General features: G+C 40.7%; 1 protein-coding gene across 1 annotated transcript in view; it reads right to left on the bottom strand.

Annotated features, from left to right (window-relative positions):
- Positions 1-25,992, bottom strand: part of SNAP47 (synaptosome associated protein 47) — a 60,352-nt gene extending 34,360 nt beyond the window's left edge. Inside the window, exons 1-4 of the mRNA XM_036739323.1 lie at positions 25,798-25,992; positions 19,479-19,985; positions 14,576-15,066; positions 1,631-1,752 (exon numbers count right to left, since the gene is read on the bottom strand). Of these exons, the coding sequence (XP_036595218.1) occupies positions 1,631-1,752; positions 14,576-15,066; positions 19,479-19,972 (1,107 nt within the window). The 5' untranslated portion in view covers positions 19,973-19,985; positions 25,798-25,992. The remainder of the gene's footprint in view (positions 1-1,630; positions 1,753-14,575; positions 15,067-19,478; positions 19,986-25,797) is intronic.
- Positions 25,993-26,158: the final 166 nt, after the last annotated feature.

Genomic DNA, 26,158 nt, shown 5'->3' with positions numbered 1-26,158 from the left:
TCTAGTTTTTCCTCCCAGTTGAACTGGGCTGAGCAAACTACTAAGGCTTGTTTCTTAGAGATTTCCAAAAACCTGGCAGCTCTCAATGGCTAGCCAAACTGAACTCTTAAATGTTTGCTGATCTCATCTTGCACTTTCCTACTTCCACATCTGTCCCATGCTTGGCAAGCCCTTCCTCATCACTCCCTGTTGACACCTCATTCCTTACAACCCTAACTCAAATGCCATCTCCTCTATGAAGTCTTTCCTGAGTTCCCAAGTGTTAAAAAAAAAAAACTGTTCTTTGGACAATCTGTCTAGATTTCTCCTCTGTCCATTACATTCCACTGTGCATCATACTTTTTGGTGTACTTATTTTATTACTCTTTGAGATTATGAGCCGCATGAGTAAGAAGACTGGCATTTTTCATCTCTATACTCCCAGCACCTAGCAGAGTACCACTCATATTGAGTAATAACATTAAAAATCACACCTTACAGGTGAAATCTTTACCTTTTCAATCAAGAAAGCCCTAAGTTCCTAGTTCAGCCTAAATGTAACCACTACTAGACACAGGACAGGATGTCTGGACTACAAGTGTTTTCATCTGAGATAAATTAGGGGGTAGGAGAGGAGAGAGATTCTCAAATCCTACCAGCCTGTAACCTAAGTGCTGCCCTCTAAAAAATGGTCAAGAGCAACATTTAGTAAGTTTGCATTTACAGTACTTCTAAAGTTCCCGGTAAACCCCAAAGCAAACAATAGCTAGCAAGTTTGTTTTGGACTCAATGAGCATATCAAAGGAAGTGATTAAATGCCCAAGTGGAACAGAGTAGTTGGAGAATAGAGAGCAGTATTTTTTGTGTGCTGTCATCACCAAAACCAAGTAGGCACAACAAAGACCAGGAAAGAAAGAGGGCAGTGACATGTTTAAAATATTTCTGTGCAAAGATGACTGCTTTTCTTTTTTTAATGAAAAGGGACAGATCTGAGTCCCAAAGAACTCAGGAAAAGCAATATGATTAGCATTATTAAAAACAAACACTTAAGTTGAAGAAGAAAAAACCAGCACCATAAAACCTTAAGACTGGTGGCAACATTAACATAGGAAAGAACTCTACAAGCATATGTGTGTGTGTGAATATATGTACATGTGTGTATACATATGTAAACACATATATGAACATCCATGCATGCACAGTAACTTACATACCCTTATGTAATAAGCATATATGTGTATATGTATGTACATGCACACACGTGTACATGTATACAACTTCTTATATAGAGTTCTGTGATGATACTTTTAATCAAAGATTTACAATTTCTACATTCAATACAAAGCTTTCAAAAATTAAAAAATGATACCTAATAGGAGTTTAATAAATGTTTACTGTTAAAAAGTCCCTGAGGTCCTTAACAGTAAAAGCTCTGGATAAGAACACAATGATGCACACTTTTAAGAAATTTTAATAAGACCCACATTCTGCTTTATCTCGATGGAGAATTATTGTAATGAATTTACAAAGTATGTTCCTTTTAAAGGGGAAAAAAGTATATGAAGCCATTCAGGAAGTAGGAAAAAATGAGCTGAAAGTATGAGAAAAATGTTGTCAATATTCCAACTACCATTTTGGACTTTGTTATTACCTGTCTTAGTTCTTGAGCTTCTTCCTCAGAAACCTGCTCATTCACTTGTAACTGGATCTGACTGCTTTCTCCACTTTTGAGGGTAGGTCCAGGGTGCACCACACTTTCTATTAGCCCAGATGCTGGAATGAAAAATTCAAATACAATCATACACTGACATCTTCTGGAAATGTTGAGCAAGCAGGAATGCTAGACAAGTCAGGACCAAACAACATATTTAAGGGCCTAATTCAGAGGATACAGAGCTGGAAGAAAGCTTAGAGATTTAACTTCCACATTTTAGTGATGAAGAAATTGAGGCCAGAAATAGATTAAGCAATATGCCCAAGATCACACAGGTGATACTAGGAGATACAGGATTCAAACCCATGTTCTCTGTTTGTATGGTCTTTTCTTTTTTTAAAGAAGAAAAGGCTTTTTCAAAATTGGTGGTGAATTTTTCTTAAGATCTTAAAAAACTCTAGAAACAGAAAATGTAAGAAAACCAGAGACCTGATGAAATTTACATTAGTTACATTACTAGGAACTACAGCATCATTCAAAGTTATTCCACCAAAGGCAACAATTTCAGAGAATACAGGAAATTGCAGCATTAGTCCAAGCCAAGCCAAGCCAAGCCAAAATTTATGAGGCTCACTTAGGTGGTAGGTGAGTCAGAGGGCTCTCCCGTAGTCAAGCGTTTGCTCAGTTTCAGAATCTAGGTGTTTTCCACTGCCTCAGCACTGCCTATTTAACCACCATGGTTTACAGAGCACCTGGGAATCCCATAATCTAACTTAAAAACAAAAGGGCAAGTAGAATGACAAACAGTGCTAATCAATGTGGCAGCACAGATTGGGCTCGGAAGCAGCAGGCCACCTGTCCCTTATTTAAAGAGCTGGCTCCTATCAAAATGGCTGTTAGCTCTTGTCCTAGATAAGAGCTTCGATTAAAGGTCAATATTTGCCTTTTATTTATAATCCATATCACCTCACACTTAGCACTAACCATGTTTATCAGGACCCTTCCAAACATCCCACAAGGGGTGAAGGTAAAGGTTCAACTGCTTAAAGCAGGCTGCCACTGCCTTCCATTACAGCTAGAAGCAACGCAGCATAATGGTGACAGCTGTTAAAGACATCACCAGAACTGAAAAGTAAATAAGGTTAGAGGCAGAAGCTAGCCTTCTGCCTGAAGAGCAGGAACCAAATTGGTCAGCAGTGATATGCATCAGTTAGCTTAAGCAAAGAATGATGGAATAAGCATTTCTTTCTATACACACATGTCCCCAAACAACCTCTTCTTTAAGAGTAATTCCTAAAAACTGCAAGTCCCTAAAAATCTCCGGACATAAATGGGAGGGGGGAGGGAAACCTCACTGACAAGAAGCAAACTATTCAGTAGATTATTCCGTGAAAATGACTTGGTCTCTGACATACTAAAGAAGGTCCTTTACTGAAACTGCAACAATTGAGTCAGAGACGGAAACAGCAAAAATCAAGGCAGATAGGAAATATTCTCTGAGGTATTATTTGTTGCAATAAGACTTAACAGATAAGAACGTCACAACTGTCAGGACAGGGGCATGCCCTAAGAATCACCCGCCTGCTCAAAGGCTGCTCATCGAATTTCTTTACTGTCTACACTTTAACGTGTGGCCTCCTAAAGCTAGCATTTTAAGGCACTTCCAGAACCCCACCCTACCCAACTTCCTCACCACTCACCTTCACACTAGCTCTCCTGCAGTTAGTGTCACTGGCTCACCTGAGCTCTACCGTCTCTCTACTTTCTCTCATCTCTTTCACCTTCCTGAAGTGCCCTTTCTCCTTCTCTCCACCTGCTAAAACACTTGTTCCTCCAAACAGAATTCAGATTCCACCTCCTCTTGAGAACCTTCCTTGCCTGACTGCCCTGGTACTAAGTAAACGGAAAGGCCCAACCTCCTGCACTGACTCCATCTAGAGTGCTCAGTGACAGCTGATGCTCATGTCAGGTGCTCGCTATACTAAAGATCATATTCTATTCAATATAGTAGGATTCAGTAATTCAATTCAATAATTGAAAATCTGTAAGCCGCTTCGATTTATATATTTATGTGTTCATTTAACCAAAATTACCAATCAACAGAATTCCCATCCCCTGGCCCTTCTAAAAAAGTGAAATTTCACCACATTATGCATGGCATCCACCCCACGTAACACGCATTAGGAGACTTCACTTTTCATAGCTGCATTTTATCATTATGCTCGCAGCTGAGCAGATGAGTGTATGTATACATACACCTGGGGGAAACCCAAGCACTCACTAGAGAACATGTCCCCTAAAAGGTTGGCCATCAAGTGCTAAAACTGTCTTCAACAACAGCCACAGGAATTAAGAGGTAAAAAAAAAAAGTTATAATCTTCATCACTGCAAAGATTTTCCAGATAATGAAATCACATCAATAAAATCCCTATGTGTATCGTACGTATTTTTTGTGTGTTCCTAAATAGTGCAACCATACAAACATACACAATGAGAAAGGGCCCCCAGAAAATCAAGTCTTGTTAGGGTCATGTGTGGCATGTATGTTTTGTATAAGTGGCAGCAATAACAACTGGAAAATGTGGTTCAAAATTATTCACAGTGCAATTTACACAAAGCTGACCTCAATATTTCTTTACTGAAATCCTAATAAAGTTAGGGGGAAAAAACAGTAATTTACAATTTTATTTCTACTCTTCTCATTATGTTTCTTTTTTTTTAAGTTTTATGGCTCTGTTTGTTTTTACATTACAAACATTTACAGATTACAGCCATTTCATGAGAGGTCTCTTGCAACAAAGTAAAACAGGTAAATAAAACTAATAATAGTGACTTCATCTGAAAGTGCACACAGCATTTCACATCTGTAACACTCCCCCAACTTCTCCATTTAAAAAGAAATGAACAGAAATCTATTTTCTCTCTCTTCCACTCCCTACCCCATTAAAAGAGAAAAACAAATTTCTTCTAATTAATATGCACGGTCAAGCAAAATAAATTCCCTCAATGGCTATGCAGAAAAATATATGTCTCATTTGGCAACCTAAATCTGTCATAGACAGCATACGTCATCATCAGTCCTCTAGAATCATGAATGGTAACTATCTTGATCATAGCTCTCACAGCTTTCCAAGTTGTTTGTTCCGGACAGTTGTCATTGTACGAATTGTTCCGGTTCTACTCATTTCATTCTTCATCAGTTTATAAAAGTTTTCAAAAACTGTTCATTTTTATAATACTGATGGCAGAGTATAAATGTTATGCTTCATAATGGAAATGAGAAATAACTCTAAGTGAAAAGCTGTACATTTCAAGAGTGATCTATCTATATCGGGTTGTTAGATAACACTGGAATGCAACTGCTCTCAAAGTAAATAACTGACAGGTCCTACCTATTTCTATTTCCAAACTGGAATTATAAGATAATGGATTCTTTAATGAACTCCATTTATTGAAAAGAAACAGCTCTAAACAGAATCTATTTTAAATAGCTACACTTGGGTGTATCTGATCTCACTGATTCAGATTCCCTCCAATGATGCAGATTACTACCTCTCCATGCCTGTCCATCCTATGGAATCCTAGACCATGAACTTCCTTAAGCTCACCAAAGGGGATCCTCTCAGTGTGCTGGAGTCTGTCAGTTAACAAACATTTATTAAGTACCCACTATGTGCCAAGCGCTGTGTCGAGTACGGGGGATACAAAGAGAAGCAAAGAAGATTCCTTTGTAGCCTATGACACTATGAAACTATCTACAGCCAGCTCCTGCCCAGTTCCCTGTGATCACACTGCCACCCTGTGGCCATAACTTATACTCAATAAAGAGACTAATGATGGTTAAATGTTTCTGAGGTGTCATAACTCATGATTTCCAGCATCTCCATTTTATCAGTTTCCAACCTTGAAGAGTATAAATACAGGTGGAAGAAGAGCTGCATCACCCTTAACTCGGTGACTCAAGGGCAAACAATATTAATGATGATGATGGCTAGCATTCATGGAGTGCTTTAAGGTTTGCCAAGGGCCTTATGCTGTCTCATTTCATAATAAAATACAACATGGAGAAATGAAGCCTGAGAGCAAGATTTATATAATCTTATCATGTTAAGTCCTCCACAAACTCAAAACCAATTTGCCTGGATGTGTCAGAAGTTCAAAAGTTAGTTTCTTCCAAAACAATTTCTGTCTAAACAAAAAGGTAAAAATTAAATTTTCAGTTGCTTCCTAGAATATTCATGATAAATTGGAGTTGACAAACTGAGATTTCAAAAAAACCTTAGGAATTCATCTAGTTCAATTCATCCTTGGTCATTCATGGGTCACATTGTAAAAACATTTCCAGTGACATATACAGATAGATACAGATAAGCCAAAGATTTAAAGTTAATTTAGAGGTATGATAAATGAGTTCAAATCCAGCCTCTGATGCTTACTAGCTGCGTGATCCTGGGCAAGTCACTTAACCCTCTTTACCTCAGTTTCCTCATATATAAAACAAACTGGAGAAGGAAATGGCAAACCACTGCAGTATCTCTGCAAAGAAAACCTCAAATAGGGTCACAAAGAGTCGGACATGACTGACATGACTCAACAACAAGAAATGAGAAAATAACATTAATAAGATAGCAAATAGGCAGTCTGAAGTTCAGTCAGTTTTCAAAGAGCCCCCAATTTGGCCTGTACACCTTGAATAACAGGGATATGGACTAAACCTGTAATTCTGTTGATACAGGAAACTCCCGATAAGGAAATTCCTTCTCTACCACTAACAGTGTTGAGGAATTAAGTCCTAGGCAAGTCTGCCTTGGGTCACAAAGGGAGTACATGTCAGAGGCAGGCCCTGAGCTCTAGGCTCCCTAGTTCTGAAGTCACTGACATAATGCCTCTCAACTTGAATGAAACCAAATAGGATGTACTACCTTCTTCTGTATGGACAGTGTCTTCCAAGGGCACATCCCATTCGCCTCCTAAGGGCCCTAGTCATGCCCTGAGCAGGTGGGTGCTCCCGCTCCCATACTTACAATAGCCATTCCCCACTCAGATCCACCTCTTCTATGAAGCTTCTGCACACTATATTCCAGGCCATGATAACCTTTTCTTCCCCTGGCAAGTTCCTTGACAGCAATGCCTATTTGATTTTGATCTTTGTACCTAGCATAGTGTCTGACACACGGCATGTACTTAATAAATGCTTTTTAACAGCTGGCTAGTATTGACACGTTACAATATTCTTTACATATTATCTCATCTGATTTTCACAACGACTCTGGAAGAGACTATTATTATCTCCATTTTACAGATGAGGAAACTGAGGTCAAGTGGCTTGCCCAAAGTCAGAATGGGCAGGTGTCTGAAGCTAGATTCTACCTCAGGTCTTCCTGACTCCAAGCCCAGGACTCTGTCCAGTGGGCCACCTAGCTGCCTCCCAGAGCACTTCTGATCTGCATCACTTACATTCTGCCTCTTATTGCTATTGGCTTTTCTATAGGCAGGTATCCTGCACAGGTTGGGTAGATGAGGAGAGGTTCCAATATACCAGAATTGTTGGGGAGGGTACCCAGCTCAATGATAAACTTAAGTGTCCTATCTGACCGATCAAATCATAACTAACTTGCTGACAAGGCTAGCATACAGCAGCTCTTTATCCTTGGTGCCTAACAGAGACTTGCAGGTAACATGCTGGCTTAAACGCTGATCATTCAACCCAAATCATTCTATCCCTCACTTGGCCACCCCAGAGCAAGTATAGCTGAAGCAGACACGGCAAAACCCAAACCAAGCCATTCAGGACATGACTGAGGTGGGGGAGAAAACACTCCTCCAGCCATTTTCAGATTCTCCCTTCATCTGTCACTCAGCAACCTCTCCATCTCTGATAGCCACACAATCCAAATCTTCCATCCACACCAAGTCACAGTGGGTGCTGTGTACTGGCCCCCAGGTCATTCTCCCTCCTTTCTCACTGTCTTCCTCTCTTCGTCAACTCCTACCTTTATTCTAGGAGACTTCATTCACATTGATGCTCCCTCTAAATCCCTAAGTTAGCAATTCTTCACCTCCTAAAACCCCACATTCTACTCCTTTACTCCACTTCAGCTACACATAAGGAGGGATGGCTCATTCATTGGATCTCATCATTATCACTTCATTAATTAGAAACAAGTCATCTAACTGATCTGTCTTCCTTCAGGCCTGACTCAAACACCATCTTCCACGTGAAACGTTTTCTGGTCTTCTAAAATGCTGGTCCTCTCCCCTTCCCAAACCACCTTTGGGCATGTTATTTATTCCCCTTTATATTTATTCTGTATATACTAATATACAAACATGTTTTCCCAATCAGAACATGCCTAGCACATGGTAGGTGCTTACTAAATGCTTATTATTTTCCACGGGAAAAATAGCTCCTTTTAGGTGTATCTCCAAAGGTCACCCTTGCTTAGACTTAGGTGATGAGCACTCAAGAAATGTTGTAGACATCTTTTACTGCCTGAAACTTCTGCTATCAACTCCTCTTCCTGCTCTTTCCATCTGTTGCTAATATTATCCCCATGGCAAGAAAAAAACAATGGTAGAGGAAGTAGGAGCTATGTATTACTCCTAAGGAAAGGAGTCAGGGACATCAGGGCTACCTGTTCCTGACCTTTCCCATAAGCTCTAGACCTAGATCTCAGACTGCCTACCCAATACTATCACCTAGATTTCAAAAATCAAGACTCCTATCTTCCTTCAACCAACTCCTTTGGACATTTTTGGCAAGAGGCTCCACCATTCACACAGCCATTCACACAAGTATGAAAGCTTAGGTGTGACCTTTGACTCTTCCCAACCTCTCACAGTCAAATGACTACCACCTATGACCTCTGCCTCTGCCCATCTCTGACATCAATCCCTCCTCTCTCTTCCTAGTAGCACCAGTCCAACACAGGTCCTCATTACTACCTGACTCAACCAGTGGAACAGTCAGGTTCTCCTGCTCTTACACACCTCTAATACAGATACCAGACTAATCTTCTTTACAGAAAGCTACAGGCATGTCACGCCACTCAAAAAACCCACAACCTTCCCTATTGTCTACCAAGCAAAATTCAAAGTCCTTGCCAGGAACTGAAAGCCATCCACAACCAGACACCAACCTACCTTTCTCATTCCCTGCCCCAGACTCCCTGAACACACCCTTCATGTTTTCATCTCTCTACAAGGGCTCAGAGCTGTTCTAGAATGTCCTCTAGGAATCTTGTGCTGAGCCAAGTAATCTAGGACACAGTTCTACCACCTCAATAAATGAGAAGCCCCTCCAAAATGCAACAAAAACAGCAATGTCAGGAAGGAGAAAATGAAAATGACAAAAAAACATTGATGGAAAAGCTTCTTGGAGTTATCTTTAGTGTCCTAGGTTGGAACACAAAATGTTTAAAAAATGAAGTTAAAAATTGTTTTTAACGTGTAATTGGGGGGAAAATTTTTTTTAAGTGTCCTGGGGGGGACTTCCCTCAATCTTCCCTCTACCACCCTCCTCAAGGTCAGCCTCTAGACTGAAGACAGTTAGTAGGAGGACAGAGTCCAGAACAATGAGACTGAAAAAAGTAGAGACCAGGATCACCTACAGTGGTCTCTTGGAATCTCTCTACAGAAAAAACCTAACAAGGCACCCTAATCATCGAGAGCCCTAACTCTTGTCCAATACTGGTTATTTGAGACAACAAAAAACAAGCTGCAAGTCCTAAAGATAAGGCACAAAAGCACTGGGTCTACAGAAGAGAAAGGATTGAGGGCAAGAAGCATGTAGAAAAAAAAAGTGGAGATGTAAAGTAATGTAGAGACATTGATAAAGACAGATAGCTTTATACATGACCTCAGAGACACAGGAGCTGGTATGGGAGTGTTGGGGGCAGGGTTGGGGGGGGGGGACAGACCCTTCAGGAGATAAGCTTCTCCCAGCCAGGGTTGTGGCTCTCGGTAATAAATCTCTCTGTAGGGAGAGGGAAGAGGAGCAAATATCTCAGAAAACTCTGAAGAGGAAGGTCATAGGTTCAAAGGAAGGATGGATGTCATGACATCAGAAAGGACAAGAACAAACAGCAAGGGGAAAATGGCAAAAAGACAGGACTGCCACCAACCTCCTCTTTCTCACCCCCACCCCAGTTACAGGGAATCTCCCACGGGTCTCCATCAAGAGTTAACATTGCTGGAAAGAGATCCTAGAGTGTGCTGAAAGGGGAAGGGAAACAGATATGAGGTGTAATGAAAACAAAACTTCTTAGAGAGGGAATGAGTATAACCCTGACCAATGAATATCACTGAGATAGAATAATGGATGGGTACAAGGAAAAGGAGGAGTAGGCACTTTTTATGTGAAGTGGGACAGGACGGTAGAGGAGGTAGAGAAAATAAGGATGAGAGAGACTACAAGAATAAAGATATAAAAAAAATAAAGATAAAAGTAAATTCTAGAATTTAGGATTGGACAGGGTAATGGGTAAGAAGATAAACCTTGATCATACTAGCGAAAGCAAAACAAAGCACAGGGAGTAACAGCTGCTTTAGAAAATAAAAGAAGGAATATATATACATATATAGGGCATACATATGTGTGTATACCAACATATATTTTTATATATATATATATATATATATATATGTATATATATATATATAATATCAGTACACACACATAAATATATACCTCATATCAATATACATACACACAAATATATGTATATTTAATGGAAGAAATCACAAACTTCACTATAATAACCCCAGATATGAATGGATACAAGAAATAATATACGAATGGGTAAACAAAGCCCCAAAATTTGCTGTAAAAAGAAACACTTTTAAAAAATAGAGACATACAATGAAAATCAGGAGATGAAACAAAATCTATTATGCTTCAAGGGAATCCGAGAAAGGCAGGAATTGCAATCATGATTTATAACAAAAACTGATGTCAAGAGAAAGAAACTAGAAACTACATCATGCTTACAGGAAACAAAGATAATGAAAAAATTATTAAATATATTTGCCCCAAATGGTGGAGCATGTAAAGGAAAGATTAGGTGAACTGCAAAATGAAATAGGCAGTAACATGATAACCCAAAACTTTATAACCTGGAAGAAATCTCAACAAATCAAACATAAAGGTTTTATAAAAACGAGGTTTTTCTGCTAATTCAGGATAAGATTTTAATAAGATTTTGGCTCTGGAATTAAACCTAAACAGGTACAAATAACACCTGCCCTGCCTCAGAGTTTGTTCTAAAAATCAAGATATCTACTATGTATAACATAAAGAAAACCAAAAACTTTTATAAGAGTATATGATCAACTCCCTTCCTTCTGAATCACCAGAAGCTATCTAAGTACTTTCAAACTTAAATGGTGTAATGTGAAACATGGTATGTATTTTCAGACTTCAATATACTGATCAGCTAACCTGGCTTTTTGTTCTTTCTCTTTTTTGTTTTTAAAAATACTTTTTTGTTTTAAAAATAGAATGGCTTTCTTGAAGAGGGGAGGTAGAGATATGGGAGAAAATCACTGTGTTAAAAAAAAAAAAGCCATGGGGGGCGGGGCAGAGCCAAGATGGCTGCTGGAAAGCAGGGGCTTGTGTGGGCTCCCCCCCAGGTCCCTCCAAAAACCTATAAAAAATGACTCTGAACAAATTCTAGAGCTGCAGAACCCACAAAATAGCAGAGGGAAGCAGGGCTCCAGCCCAGGACAGCCTGGATGGTCGCTGGGTAAGGTGTATCCCATGGAGTTGGGAGCCGAGTGGAGCAGAGCCCAGTGTGGGCTATACCTGGACCAACCAGACCAGGAGCCGGGCAGAATAGGCCCTAGCACCCTGAATCAGTGAGCTGTGGCAGTTACCAGACTTCTCAACTCACAAACATCAAAGACAACAGAGAAGGTTAGTGGGAAAAGCTGCTGGGACAGAGTGAAGGGAGTTCATGGTTAGGCCACCAACCTGGGGGCAGCAGGGGTGGTGCAGCTACAGAACTACAGCTGCAGCTGCAGGCCCACCTGGTGGGAGGAATTAAGTGGCGGATCAGAGGAGGAGTGCAGAGCCTGCTGAAGATCTGAGTCACTGTCTAGGTTGCCAGTTCTTGGGGGAGGAGGAGCACTGGTGTGGCAGAGCTTGCTGTGCAGAAACAGCTCTGAAAACAACAGTGCAACCCCTCAAGCTTGGGACAAAGTACTCTATACTCTACAAGCAGTCATACCCCGATGAAAAACTCAAGGGTCAAGTAGTTGGCTGGGAACATGGCCAGGCAGCGAAAACAGACTCAGATTCAGACTCAGACTTTGGAATCTTTCTTTGGTGACAAAGAAGACTAAAACATGCAGCCAGAGGAAGTCAACAAAGTCAAAGGGCCTGCATTAAAAGCCTCCAAGAAAAACATGAACTGATCTCAGGCCATGGAAGAGCTCAAAAAGGATTTGGAAAAGCAAGTAAAAGAAGTAGAGGAAAAATTGGGAAGAGAAATGAGAAGGATGTGAGAAAACCATGAAAAACAAGTCAATGACTTGCTAAAGGAGACACAAAAAAATACTGAAGAAAATAACACCTTAAAAAATAGACTAACTCAAATAGCGAAAGAGCTCCAAAAAGCCAATGAGGAGAAGAATGCCTTGAAAGGCAGAATTAGCCAAATGGAAAAGGAGGTCCAAAAGTCCACTGAAGAAAATACTACCTTAAAAACTAGACTGGAGGAAGTGGAAGCTAGTGACTTTATGAGAAATCAAGATATTATAAAACAGAACCAAAGGAATGAAAAAATGGAAGACAATGTGAAATATCTCCTTGGAAAAACCACTGACCTGGAAAATAGATCCAGGAGAGATAATTTAAAAATTACTGGACTACCTGAAAGTCATGATCAAAAAAAGAGCCTAGATATCATCTTTCAAGAAATTATCAAGGAGAACTGCCCTGATATTCTAGAGCCAGGGGGTAAAATAGAAATTGAAAGAATCCACTGATTGCCTCCTGAAAAAGATCCCAAAAAGAAAAGTCCTAGGAATATTGTCACCAAATTCCAGAGCTCCCAGATCTAGGAGAAAATACTGCAAGCAGTCAGAAAGAAACAATTTGAGTATTGTGGAAACACAATCAGGATAACACAAGATCTAGCAGCTTCCATATTAAGGGATTAAAGGGCTTGGAATATGATATTCTGGAGGTCAAAGGAGCTAGGATTAAAACCAAGAATCACCTACCCAGTAAAACTGAGTATCATGCTCCAAGGCAAAAAAGAGACTTTCAATAAAATAGAGGACTTTCAAGCTTTCTCAGTGAAAAGACCAGAGCTGAATAGAAAATTTGACTTTCAAACACAAGAATCAAGAGAAGCATGAAAAGGTAATCAAGAAAGGGAAATCATAAGGGACTTACTAAAGTTGAACTGTTTTGTTTACATTCCTACATGGAAAGATGATGTGGATAATTCATGAGACCTCAGTATTAGGGTAGATGAAGGGAATATACATATATATACACACACACACACATATAATACATATATATAAAATATGTGTGTGTGTGTATATATGTATATGTATACGTGTGTGTGTGCGTGTGTGCTCGCGTGTCTGTATATAGACAGAGGGCACACGGTGAGCTGAATAGGAAGGGATGATATCTAAAAAAAATAAAATCAAATTAAGGGATGAGAGAGGAATATATTGAGAGAGGGAGAAAGGGAGAGATAGAATGGGGTATATTATCTCATATAAAAGTGGCAAGAAAAAGCAGTTCTGCTGGGAGGGAAAAGGGGACGGGTGAGGGGAAATGAGTGAATCTTGCTCTCATTGGATCTGACCTGAAGAGGGAATAACATACACACTCAATTGGGTATCTTACCCTACAGGAAAGAAGGTGGAAGGAGATAAAAAAGGGGGGACGATAGAAGGGAGGACAGATGGGGGAGGAAGTAATCAAAAGCAAACACTTTTGAAAAGGGACAGGATCAAGGGAGAAAATTGGGCAAAGGGGGATAGGATAGGAAGGAGCAAAATATAGTTAGTCTTTCACAACATGAGTATTGTGGAAGGGTTTTGCATAATGATACACACGTGGCCTATGCTGAACTGCTTGCCTTGTTAGGGAGGTTGGGTGGGGAGGGAAGAGGGGAGAGAATTTGGAACTCAAAGTTCTAAAAGCAGATGTTCAAAATAAAGTTTTTTGAATGCAACTAGGAAATAAGATATACAGGCAATGGGGCATACAAATCTATGTTGCCCTACAAGAAAGTAAGGGAAAAGGGGACGGTGGGGAGTCGGGTGACAGGGGAATGGGGCAATCAGAATATATGCCACTTGGAGTGGGGGGGGGGGTAGAAAGGGGAGAAAATTTGTAATTCAAACTCTTGTGAAAATTAATGCTGAAAACTAAAAATATTAAATAAATAAATAATGATAAGATTCAGGAAAAAAGCCATCAATAAAAACTTATTTTAAAACACGCCCCCAAAAAACCCTTAAATTGTTCTCTACACACACTAGATCCCAGGCTCTAGAAGACATGGCATGTAAACATATTCTGAAAAGCACATTGTGAAACAAAGAGGACCTGGGTTCAAAAAAGTAAACAAGTTTTAGCTATAGCAGGTGCTGTTGAGATGGAAAGGGATATGTTTGGGCCTAGTGGTTGCTTTTTCCCTTCAAAAGGCAAGACCAGTTGGGTGGGAAGTCTCACCCACAAGGGTGGCCTTTTCAGTACTTTTTAAACGATCCACAGCAATTTATGAAACTCTTTAAGGCATGGAGAGGTTGAGATCTGCACAGTGGGAGGAGTGACCAGACCAAGGCAATCATAGGCCTTTTAAATAGTCCCCATCGGGTGAGGACATCTCCAAGTGTGACTCATTCGAAAGAAGTGGGATAGTTTCTACCATCACTTTCCAACAGGGTGAAGGTAGTTCTGTGCCTGCCACTCACCTGCACGCCAGATAGCAATGCCCTTTTCTGCTGGAGGTGAGTCTCTTGTGCTTTGGAACATCATTGCATCTTCTAAAAACTCGATTTTCTTGCTGAATTGCACTTCTAAAATTTGAATAACTTGCGGCATCTTTGCTGACAAGAGTCGATAGGCTGTGTCTGGCTTACCAATAAATCTCTGGCGTATACTGATTTCGTAAGGGGTGTGAACTTTAATGTCATCTACATCTTCCCTTTCAAACCTGTGCAAAAGTTGAGAATTAGAGTCACTGATTTCCAGTCCAGAAACCAAGACAGTAAATCTTCCCGGTTTAGCGTGCAGCTCAGTGCTTTGTGAAATAATCGCTGGGATTTTTATTATCACTCCCGATTTTCCAAATGCCTCAGAACTGGATACTGAGGTACTTTCCTTGGGTTTTGGTTCAGATGGGCTTTTCCAGAGTTTGGTACTAAAGGGCCACCAAGAAGGAGATTCAAGTTCTGTGAGCAATCTAAAGAGGAAAACAACAACAAAACGAATATTCAATAAAGTATAGTCAACTATTTCAAGAATGTGTTCTTACAGGCAATTGAAAATGAAAGAAGTCACATGTGCAAGAAAATACAGTGAGGGGCTGGGGGTTTTTTGTTTGTTTGTTTGTTTGTTTTTTGGCTCAAGTAAAAGTCTTCGAAGTCAGGAGGATTCCCAATCCAACCCAACATTCACTGGCTGTGGATGATCAGAAAATTCCTTCCCCTGAGGCTCTGTTTTCCTTAACCATGAAAAGAATATATGACTTGTGAAATGCCTACTTCGTGGACTACTGTATAGAAAGTAATTTGTAAATACTGCATGAAGATGAACTTTTAGTGGAAGTCAAACAAACAATTAGCACAGAAAATTCTACCAACTAAAATAAACTGTCACTTAGGAACAAAATGTCAGACTAAGAAAGGTCCTTAGAAAGGAACTAGTCTAAGGCCTTCATTTAGAGGAAACTGAGGCCCATTAAGAAATATTGCTTTTAAAAATATACAACAATAAGCAGTAAACTTAATGGAATGAAAGCAAGACTTAAAATCCGGTCTTGATAGCACTGTGACCTTGAGCAAATTACTTAACCTTGGTGTGGGGCTAATTAAATGTAAATAATCCTTTCTAGGATTTTGACTGTGATTATGAAAAGAGATGGATAACTTGAGGTGTCACAGGGACAAGTGAAGGATTTTTTTTTTTAAGAATCAGGGAGATTGGACATTTTAGTGGAGGAATAGGTTCCCTTTCCATCAGACTGGAACAAGGGATGAGAAAATGCAGGATGATGATGAAAGGGTTGTTGGGGTGTAGAGCAGGATAGAAGTGGAAGGGCGAGTGACCTCTAAGTTCCTTGTGGGGTAGGAAGTGAGGCTGTGCTATGAGAGGGAGGGAAAAAGAGGTGCTATGTGAAGACTGAGTAGAAAGGAGATTTGGAATGGTTACTGAGGGGGAATAGTGTGATAGTTAATCAAGGAAAATACAAGAGTTGCTGTGCAGCAATGATGATCCACCCAGTTGAGGTGAGATATTTCTTGTCGTGACTCTGTCCAGAAACAGTTGTTTGTATGTTTGACTTCCACTAAAAGTTCTTCTTCATAGTGTTTACCAATTACTTTCTATACAGTAGTCCACAAAGTAGGCACTTCACATATTATATATTTCACTAGCTCCCTTTCCCCGTTTCCCACTCTCTTCACAACTCTTTCTAACTTAGCTTTGGACCCCACAACTTCACTAAAAACTAGTCTCCCCAGAGTTACCAATGAGCTCAACTGCTAAATCTAACAGCCTTTTCTCAGTCCTCACTTTACTTCTCCGAACCTCCCCTGTGCTCCTGGACACTTTCTCTTCCCCTAGCAGGCACAACACTACTCTCCCTTGATATTTTTCCTACCTGTCTTATCATTCCTTCTCAGTTTCCTTTTCTGGATCCTCACCCTGCTCCTGCCTAGTAAGTGTCTATCTCCCAAAGCTCTCTCCTGGGTCCTTTTCTTTCTTTATACACTCTCCCTTACTAAGTTTCACAGACTCAGTCGTCACTTCTACACAGATGACTCCCAATCTGTATGACCAGCCCTATCTCTCTCCTGAACTCTAGTCCCACATTGTCAATCACTTGCTATACATCCCTTGGCATCTCAAACTGAACTCAAACAAAAGAGAACCCCCATTCTACTTCCTCACTCCCCACCCCCCAATCCATCCCTACTACAAACTCTCCTATTTCTTTTGAAAGCACCACCCACCATCCCAGTAGAGGCTCACGACTTAACAAGTCCCTCTGAGTCTTCTTTCTCCCTTGTCCCCCTTACCTAGTGAGCTGACAAATCTTGTCCTTCCACCTCTGAGACATCTCTTATCCACCTCCTTCTCTCCATGCACACAAACTTCACCCTTGTCTTTATCATCTCTCTCCTGGACTGTCCTAATAGCCCTCTCGCTTGACCTTCTAGCTTTTCTCTTCTCCAATCCATCTTGCACAGATCTGACAAAATGATATCCCTAAAACACATATATACCTAGGTCATTCCCTAAAAAGCTTTGAATGGCTCTCATCACCTTTTGGATAGAATACAATCCCCACTCTCACACCACACCCTCTCCCCTGCTGGCATTTGAAGCCCTTCACAATCTGGTCCCCATTTATGTTTCCAGTCTTACGTAATATTCCTCCTATTCATACACACTCTATTCTGGTTAAGCTAGCCTGCTATTTGTTCCCGACATTTCACTCTTTCTCCTGTCTTTGTACAGGTAGTCTTCCATATCTGAAGAGTCTTTCCTTCTAATCTCCACTTTATAGAATCCCAAACTTCCTTCAAAGCACAACTAGGAGCAACATTTTATTGAACAAAAGAATTTCCCTAAAGCACTCTAGCCCACCAGTTATTGGCACTCTCCCTCATGAAATTACTTTGAAAAACTTTGTATATACTTGGTATCTGCTCAACAGAATGAGTGTTGTATGCCCCCAGTAAAATGTAAGCTCTTTGAGGGCAGGGTCTATTTTCATTTGTCTTTATAGTGCCAGTACCTAGCAGAATGTCTTGTAAATAGTAGGGTCTTAATACAGACAGACATACAAACATGTATTTGTACGTGTATGTGCATATACACATACACAGATACAGAGATACATACACATATACATTTATTCAATAATAAATAATAAAAGAGGCCCATCGCAGTACTCCATTGCCTACTGGTAAGTGATTGCACTGGCTTCTCAGATGAGACCTTGCTGACCCGGCAACTTCACCAGGCCTCAGGAGACCTGTTGGCATGGGGCAGGTGGGGCACCCAGGCTGGGGTCAGGAACTGAGTCTCACTGAAACATGCTAATCCCATTCTTTAGGAAGAGCTGCCTCCAGTTGCAAACAAAAGGTGGGCTCATTTAAGTGAGGCTCCAAAAATGTTTTAAAAATCTGGTTGTAAAAGACCATATGACCTCAGGAGGCAAATCTGTTCTTTTCTTTTGGAGAAATTCCCTCTCTGTTGTAATTAGAAGGCATCAGGATCCCTGGCAGGAATGTTACCTAAATCTAATGAAAGAAAAGAGTAAAAACCCAGCTGGACAAAGGAGTGGAGGAGGAACAACATACCATGGAAGGGGTAATATCATTTTGACTTTCTTTACAACTAATCCCAGAATGGAGAATGTGAAATTGTTTGCTAGAGAGCTGGATGCTGCCCATCCACAGCTGGATGTGCAAATTCCTGACCTCCTGCAAGATAAACAGTTTAGAAATCGCAGGAACTACTTTTACAATAGGGCTGACTCCTGCTCATCACCACCGAACTGATGATGTAGAACAACTAGGAACTCCTTGTCTTTGTACTAACAAAAGTCCTTGCTGGGGGATAATGGTAATGCTACTTTCCTGAGTGGAAAATGTTCTGGAAAAGGATAACACTTTAACTCACGAGATACAGATGGATGCTACTGTTCAGAGAATGCTGCATCAACAAATCCATGCTGATGTCATCCTAGTAATTCCAACAGATCAAACACTTGTTCCCAAAGATAAACAACAAAGCCAAAAAACTACACACTTGAGAATGGATCTACAGCAAAACACCCAAGATGAGTGTAAATACTTAATTATAGGAAAAATTCTGGACTCAGATTATATTATATCAGTTATTATAGTATATAATAAATTATATTAATTATATAATTAAAAATTATATGAAACATTCTGGAACTAAAGTATATGGAGACATAAGAGAGGGGAGAACTCAAATCTATAATATTAAAGCACCTTGATCACTGGTTGCCACTTAAAATGCTTACCAAATTAAGTATGAATTTTATTGGTAATAAGTTTTGCCAGCATAAAACCACAATGTTAGCAAACATATTGCTTCATGGGTAGGGAACCTGTGGCCTTCTAGGTCCTTGGGTACAGCCCTTAGACTGAGTCCAAGTTTTACAGAACAAATCCTCTTATTAACGGGATTTGTTCTGTGAAGTTTGGCTTCAGTCAAAGAGCTGTACTTGAGGAGCCAGAGGACCACTTGTGGCCTCAAGGCTGCAGGTTCCTTACCCCTGGTAGAACACAGCCAAAAGACCATGAAGTATGCAGCCGATGGCATCTCAGTAATGCAGCATTCTATCATCTAATTCTGCAGAGGATCACTCTTGCAAACTTAAAGTCATAATTTATATGCCCATTTGTGGTATGTCAATTCTATTGAGTGTGCTTTGCATGCACCATAGACACAAGAATTAATAGAACTTCTTTCTGCCCACTAGGAACTTAAATACCGAAATAAAAATTCTCAGGACAAGAAATTTAAGTATGAGGAAAAGATTAAGAGATCATCCTTTTGTGTGAAATTAAGATCTAGTTAGCTTTCGGTTAGTTCAGAAGTTAAGTACCATACCTGTCGGCTACATCCATATCTGATTCAATCTTGTCCAGTCCTTTCATGATGTTATCAAATTGCTCACCCTGATGGTGAAGGACTTTTGCTGTATCTTCTAACCGTTTCTGGGAAGAGGCCATTAGGCCTGTCAGTTCTTTACCCTTGGTCATCTGGGGAGAAGATGCCTGGGCTCCTGGTTGAGACAACAACAGCTCCCTCCAGAAATGCTCGATGATGTTGAAGACCACATTCCGGCTGGGCTGGAAGGAACTGAACCAGTGCTTAATGTGCTCTTTCTCCAGAACAGTGATGGAACTGAAGATGAAGTGCGACGATTCTTTTTTAATCTCACTGATGCTTGAAAGAGGGAAGCTGACTAGAAGTTCTCCATTCTTATCAGCCAAAAACTTTAGCAAAACAGAAGTCAGTGAAAGCTTGCCAGGGATCCATCGTTTCTCAGGTTCCAAATAATAAGAACATGGCCATGTGTGGATGCAGATGTCTCTGTTCATCAGCTTGCTGGGCCTACTCAACAGAAAAGGATACAACTTTTTACCTTTAAATAGGAACAGAAAAAACAAGTTAACAAAGACGTATTCCCCCTTTGATAAGAAAGTCCCCACCATATGCAAAAATATTTGTAACAACACTTTCTGTGATAGCCACAAATTGGAATCAGAGTACACGCCCATCAACTAATTGGGGAATGACTAAACAAACTGTGCATGATCTTAAAGAGTCAAGGCTGTAGTTTGGTAACAACAATCTACACCCATGAATCAACCACAAAATAATATAAGACAGTAGTTAATACAAGACATACTACTGTGATGTACAGTACAAGTACTATAAGGATTCCAAGGCAGATTCAATTAAATAAACATGCACTGAATGGCCACAATGTACAGAGGGCACAGCGGGGGAGCTCCCAGCATTAGTTAAGATGTGGTCCCTGTTTTTTTAAAAAAACAGACCCAGAGCTGGAAGGGACATTAGGTATCACTGAGTTCAACTACCTCATTCCAGAGAGGAGACAACTTAGAGGCTCAGAGGGGTTAAGTGACTGGTCTGAGATCACACAGGACATAAGTGGCAGAGCCAGGCTTCTACCTCCTTCCCCTCTGCCTGTGTTTGCTGTTCTTTCCACTATGCGACTGCCTCCAATAACATAAAGTCTAGATAGGAGAAATGACACATTTACAAAAGACTATGATGCAAAACAATGTGTGGTAAGCACATAGAAGAGGTGAGAACAAAGAACTGTGTGAGGTCTGCTCAGGGGCTGAGGATGAGTCTTCTTTACTTCTGTCCCATCCAAAGCCACCTCTCAGGGGAGCAGGGCAGTGTGTGGGGACTCTCTGGGCCTTGGGACACTGCCCAATGTAATGGGCCTAGACTTGGTTTCTTTTAGGTCCCAAGATGCCCAGAAAGTTGTAAATTAGACCTAAGGCCACCGGAAAGCCCCAAATGAGTCAATGCTATCTGAGAATTGGCCCCCCGAGTCACTTGCACCTCTAACACAGCCTTTTTGCCTTTTACAGGTTAAGTGAGACAAATAAACTTACAAGATAGGGGGACCAAGTCAGATGCTCAGCTATAATTGTCTAGTCTTGTGGTTTTCCATATAGCAATAATATCAACATTGATGTGAGTCAAGCTTGTTAATGCCTTGGTCATTAGACAAAAATCTCACTTTCACAGCCTCTACAAATCACTGTTTATAAATGTTCTAAAAACAGTGATTCCTACTAGCCTTTATCTCCTTTTTCACCACCCCACACAGTCCTGAGGACATTTTTGTTTGTTTCACGGGTGTCCAGGGCCAGTAAATTCTCCCCCTGACAGGCTGTCTTCATTTAGCTAGCTTGGCTCCTAGACAGAAGACAGTCTATCGTTGGGACTGGACCCCAAGTTTTTCCAGCTTGGTAGAACGTATATGAGCTAACCCTCCACTAGCACAGCCTTCAAGAATCCAAGATTAGTGTAGAGGTATGATAAACATCAGTGTAGGATATTTAGAGAGACTTCTTTATTTCAGAAATGTCTGCGGATTAATTTTTTTATTGAGTGTGGTTGGGAAACGGTGATCAACAATCACCACTATCCCTATTTACTGAGCGCCCACTCTGCGCAAGGAAGGCCCTGTGAACCCTGGAAGTGACAAGTCAATTCACTCTCATGAGGAAAAGTGATCCCTATCGATCTGATGCACCTAAATCTTCTTATGCAGAAAATATTTATCCATTCTGCCTTTGCTGAGTTTAAGAGACTATAGTATCAGAGAAGAGAAAAGAAGAACAGGCATGAGGAGAAAAGAGCCACTGAAACATTTCTCAATTTTTAGTATGTAAGAGAAGAAAGAAAAAGCACCTGATAATACAAAACACCAAAGAAGGAAAGCAACAGGGTATTTGCTACTACCACCAAAATGGATGCAATATCTTTCCTCCAAAATCACAAAGGGCCAAACCAAAGCCTAAAAAGATGAAATGAATGAGGCAAATGTAAGGAAAACAAGTTTCACATATCTCTTCCAATATAAGGAAGCAGTTTTTTTTTAAAGTTACCTGAAAATCTCAATGAAAAACAAGATTTTTTTTTTGCATGCTGCCCCAACTATCTAACTCACTACACTTCCTTGAACTTAGCCAATAGATCCCACTGGTATAAAGTACAACACAAATTTTCCAAGGACAACCAAGTTCAGAGAGATCTGGGAACTGAAGAATCTTAGTGTTGTAAAGGGATTTTCAGAGACTTTAGTCAAATCTCTTTCCTTCCAATTGAAACCAAAAAGGTAAAATATCTCTCCACATCGCTACAATCTGTCAGCTTTTTCCCCTACACTGAGAAGAGCCACGGAATTAAAAGACAGTGAAATGACTATTTCCTTCCTGCTTCAAAGTGGAGAGGGACTTCAAGCTCCTGTCCAGTGACCCAATAGAAAAAGAGGTGAAGAATTTAGAGGCAGATTACAAAAGAGGCAACTAGGGAAGAATCATGTGCCATATACTTTGTGCATCATCTAGCACTCTACAGCTGGCTATAATTATAGAAAATCCTTTTAATGAGGAAAAGTGACAATATGCTGTTTTATCTGTAATGCAGTATAATTTACATGATGCCCATATGCATCAGTTTCATCATACCTGTGCCTTCTGGGTAAGACAAAAATAGTAAAAAATCAGTTTTCCTATTCAAGAATTTCTAAAATGGCCACATAGCAAGCAATAGGCTAATTCTTCCATTATTTAAGGAATCTGTTGTTCTACAAATGTGTGTTAACTCCCTCAGAAGTGCAAACGGCAACCCCTCCATGATTTCGTACTGTCTTCATAAGTTGCTATGGCAAAAATAAATAAGTAAATAAATAATGAAAAATAAATCATCACCTAGTAGGCACCTTCTAGTGAGAAGAACTTGGCTAGAGTGTTCCTCTCGTAACAGATACCCAGTTTCCAAGTTCATACTCCAAGTCTCTCCAGCTTGACCGAGCTACCAGAACTTATAAATCCTCTGCAGTTGTTTTCATGACCCAGGGGCACTACAATAAAGCACTAGATAACAGCTTTGCCCAAGAACATACTATGTTCCTTCAAATAATTTACAACCAAAACATGGCACTGACCTAGGTTTTAAAACCACTTACTAGAAGAATTTGGAGGAAGATGGAGGTGTCCTTAATAGAATTCTTGCACCAGATTTTTATTTTTCAATAAAGCAATGGCTGAAATGCTTTGTAATTAACTGGCTGCTATTTATTGGGTTTTGTTTTTCCCCATTACCGACAATTCCTGCTCCTTCCCTTCCTTCTTATAGTCCTTCCACACATTCCTTAAATAGGTCTTATTTTTTGGCATTGTTTCTGTGGGGCTGCAGCAGAAATATAAAGTTGGAGCCAAAGGACCTTGGTTCAAATCTTGCCTCTAAAAACTTACTACCTGTGTGACTTTTGGCAAGGACTCTTACCTCTCTGAGCCTCATTTCTTCATCTATTAAAAAAAGGAGTAATGGAGAAACACAAGCTTTCCCAATAACATCAGGGCTACAACAAGGTTATCCAATGTCACGACTATTATGTGCTAGGAATGATAAATATTACAATAAAACAAGATAAAGAAATTGAGGAAACAAGCATAAGCACAAAGAAACAAAATTCTTGCTATTTTCAGGTGATGGGATGGCTTACTTTGAAAACCCTAGAAATTTAACCAAATACAAATTTTACTTATTTGCAACAATAACTTCGGATAGTAGCAGGATATAAAATGAAACCCATGAAAATCAAATTCCATTTGAGATATCTACAAAATGCAAAAAATATCTGGGAGTTAACCTACCAAAAAAAAACACTGAAGGCTTACATGAATATAACTAAAAACAGTGTTTACAAAAATTAAGGAAGAAAAACAATTGGAGATATTAATTATTGATAGTTGTACTGTGACAAAACAATAAAAATGATGACACAACCTAAATATATAGATTTAGAATCACACCAAACTACCAAAAGGTTTCTTTCTAGAATTAGAAAAAATAATTTTAAAAATTCATCTAATGGAACAAGACTTCAAGTATCTGAATGTTGAGAAGGAAAAAAAGTAAGAATGAAAGAGGCCTAGCAGTATCAAATCTCAAACTACACTATAAAGCAGGAATTATCAAAACTATTTGGCACTGGCTAAAAATATTCGAAAAGTTGCTCAATGGAACAGATTAGGCAAACAAGACTCAGAAACACTCAAGCATACTGTGTAATAAACCCAAAGATGTCAATCATTGGGTTAAGAACTCTATTATTCAACCAAAACTACAAGGAAAATTACAAACCAGCAGAAATTAGACTTAAACCAGTATCTTCTTTATCACAATAAGCTCCAAACTGATATGATCTAAATATAATATAAACATAAAAGGGTCATAATTTTAAAAAAAGTTAGTAGAGAAAGGGAGAAATACAAATAGGGCCATTGTTACCAAGTAATTTTAAAATATGGTTTTTAAAAACCAAACTATGTAACAGAACATGATGGTGTTATAATCTTGTTCTTTTCCCTACAATGAAATGTTCATATTGGTTGATGATTAAATTTATAATAAAAGGAACAAAATGTAAATAAAAATTCTTTTTCTTTTTAAGGAGTAGAGGAGATAACCTTTAAGGGGGCTGGATTCTGTGATCTCTAAAGTCCCTCTCTAAATCAATGATCCTATGAAGTTTAATATAATCTCCAAGAAAAACTGGTTCATCTCACCTTTCTCTAGGCTAGTGGCTGGACTATGAACCAACCACCTTTCAGAAAACAATCCACCAACAAACAGTTATTAAGCACCTGCTCTTTGCCTGACACTGTGCTCAGCACTGGAAACAGATATGTGTCCTTAACCTCTCAGTTCCCCTGGATATGATGGGAGTTCTGGGGAGCCCAGGCATCATGATCCACACCTGCATGTGTAACCTTGGGCAAACCATTGACTACCTCTAGGCTTCACCTACCCAGAATCGCATTACCCTTTACACAGAAAAAAAGGCACTTGGCTGCTATGTGCAGGCCTGAAGACCCGGGTGCCGGGTGCTTGCGTTTTCCCTCTCCTGTCTGCCTCTCTATTCTGACAGTTCCATCAGACTCAGCACAAAGAATCCCAACGTGGTGGGAAAATGCTGCTATATTCAAACAGCCCAATGGCACGGGACACTACATAAACGCGCCTTCCACATTATTTCCCACCCCAATCCTCTCTCCCCCTCCTAATTTACCCTCACCCCACATGCCTAGTCCTTTACCACCTCCTATATCTTTCAATACCTGCCCCATCTCATGGCCCCAACTACTCCATCGTTCCAGTCTTCCCCCTCTACCTTCTACACACCTACACTGTCCGAATACCTGCCAGCATCTCACTACCAGGAACCCCTTCCCCCAATTCCTTCCTCTCCCAATCCTCAATGCGAGTCCTCCTCTCTCTACGGCAGGTTTAAAGGAAGAAGGGAATGAGTAGATGGAAGGGCAGGGGGTGCCTAGGATGAGAGGAGAGGTGGGACAGGCGATGGGGGCTCTTTCTTCCCTCCCTCCCCTCACCACTCGCACTCGCTGGGTGACAGCCCCGTCCCCTTTCTGAACCTCAGTTTCCCAGCTTGCACAGAAAGGGGGGAGGGGCGTCTCTGAAAAGACCTTCCGAGTTAGGAAGTGGTGGGGCTGCGAAACAGAGCCCGTCCCCCCCAAGTCTCCCTCCCCGCTCCCACTGCCGGGAGGGGAGGGGGGGGGGGAAAATGTTCCATCACCATAGCAACGCGGAGGCGGGGAGGGGGCGCGAGGCCAGGGAACCCCGTACGTACCGGAGGTTGGATGGAAGGCAGAAGGAAGAGACGTCAGAAGCAGAGGGTGCCGGCAACGTCTCGTACAGTGCGCGGACTGCAAGGGCTGCGGGTTAAATACCGTCCAAGGCAGATTCGGGTGACGAATCGTCTGCAAAGGAGCCGGGAGGTTGCCTGTTGTTGTTGTCGTCGCCAGGCGCGCTTCCGGTCCAGCGCACGCCGCCGCCGGCAGGGGGCGAAGTCAGAGCGCAGTGCGCGTGCGCACGCGGCCGAGTCGCGCGCCTGGAGCGCGGAAGCTGCAGTGCCCCTGCCTTTCGGCGTCGCGCTAGATTTTACGTCACACACCCAGGCTTCAGAGTTCCTAGGTTGCTTCCCTCCTCTC

The sequence above is a fragment of the Trichosurus vulpecula genome, chromosome 9 (assembly GCF_011100635.1).
Source record: "Trichosurus vulpecula isolate mTriVul1 chromosome 9, mTriVul1.pri, whole genome shotgun sequence".
In the NCBI taxonomy this organism is placed as follows: Eukaryota; Metazoa; Chordata; class Mammalia; order Diprotodontia; family Phalangeridae; genus Trichosurus; species Trichosurus vulpecula.
Note: the sequence above shows the minus strand (reverse complement) of the source record. Positions and strands in the feature narration are given on the sequence as shown.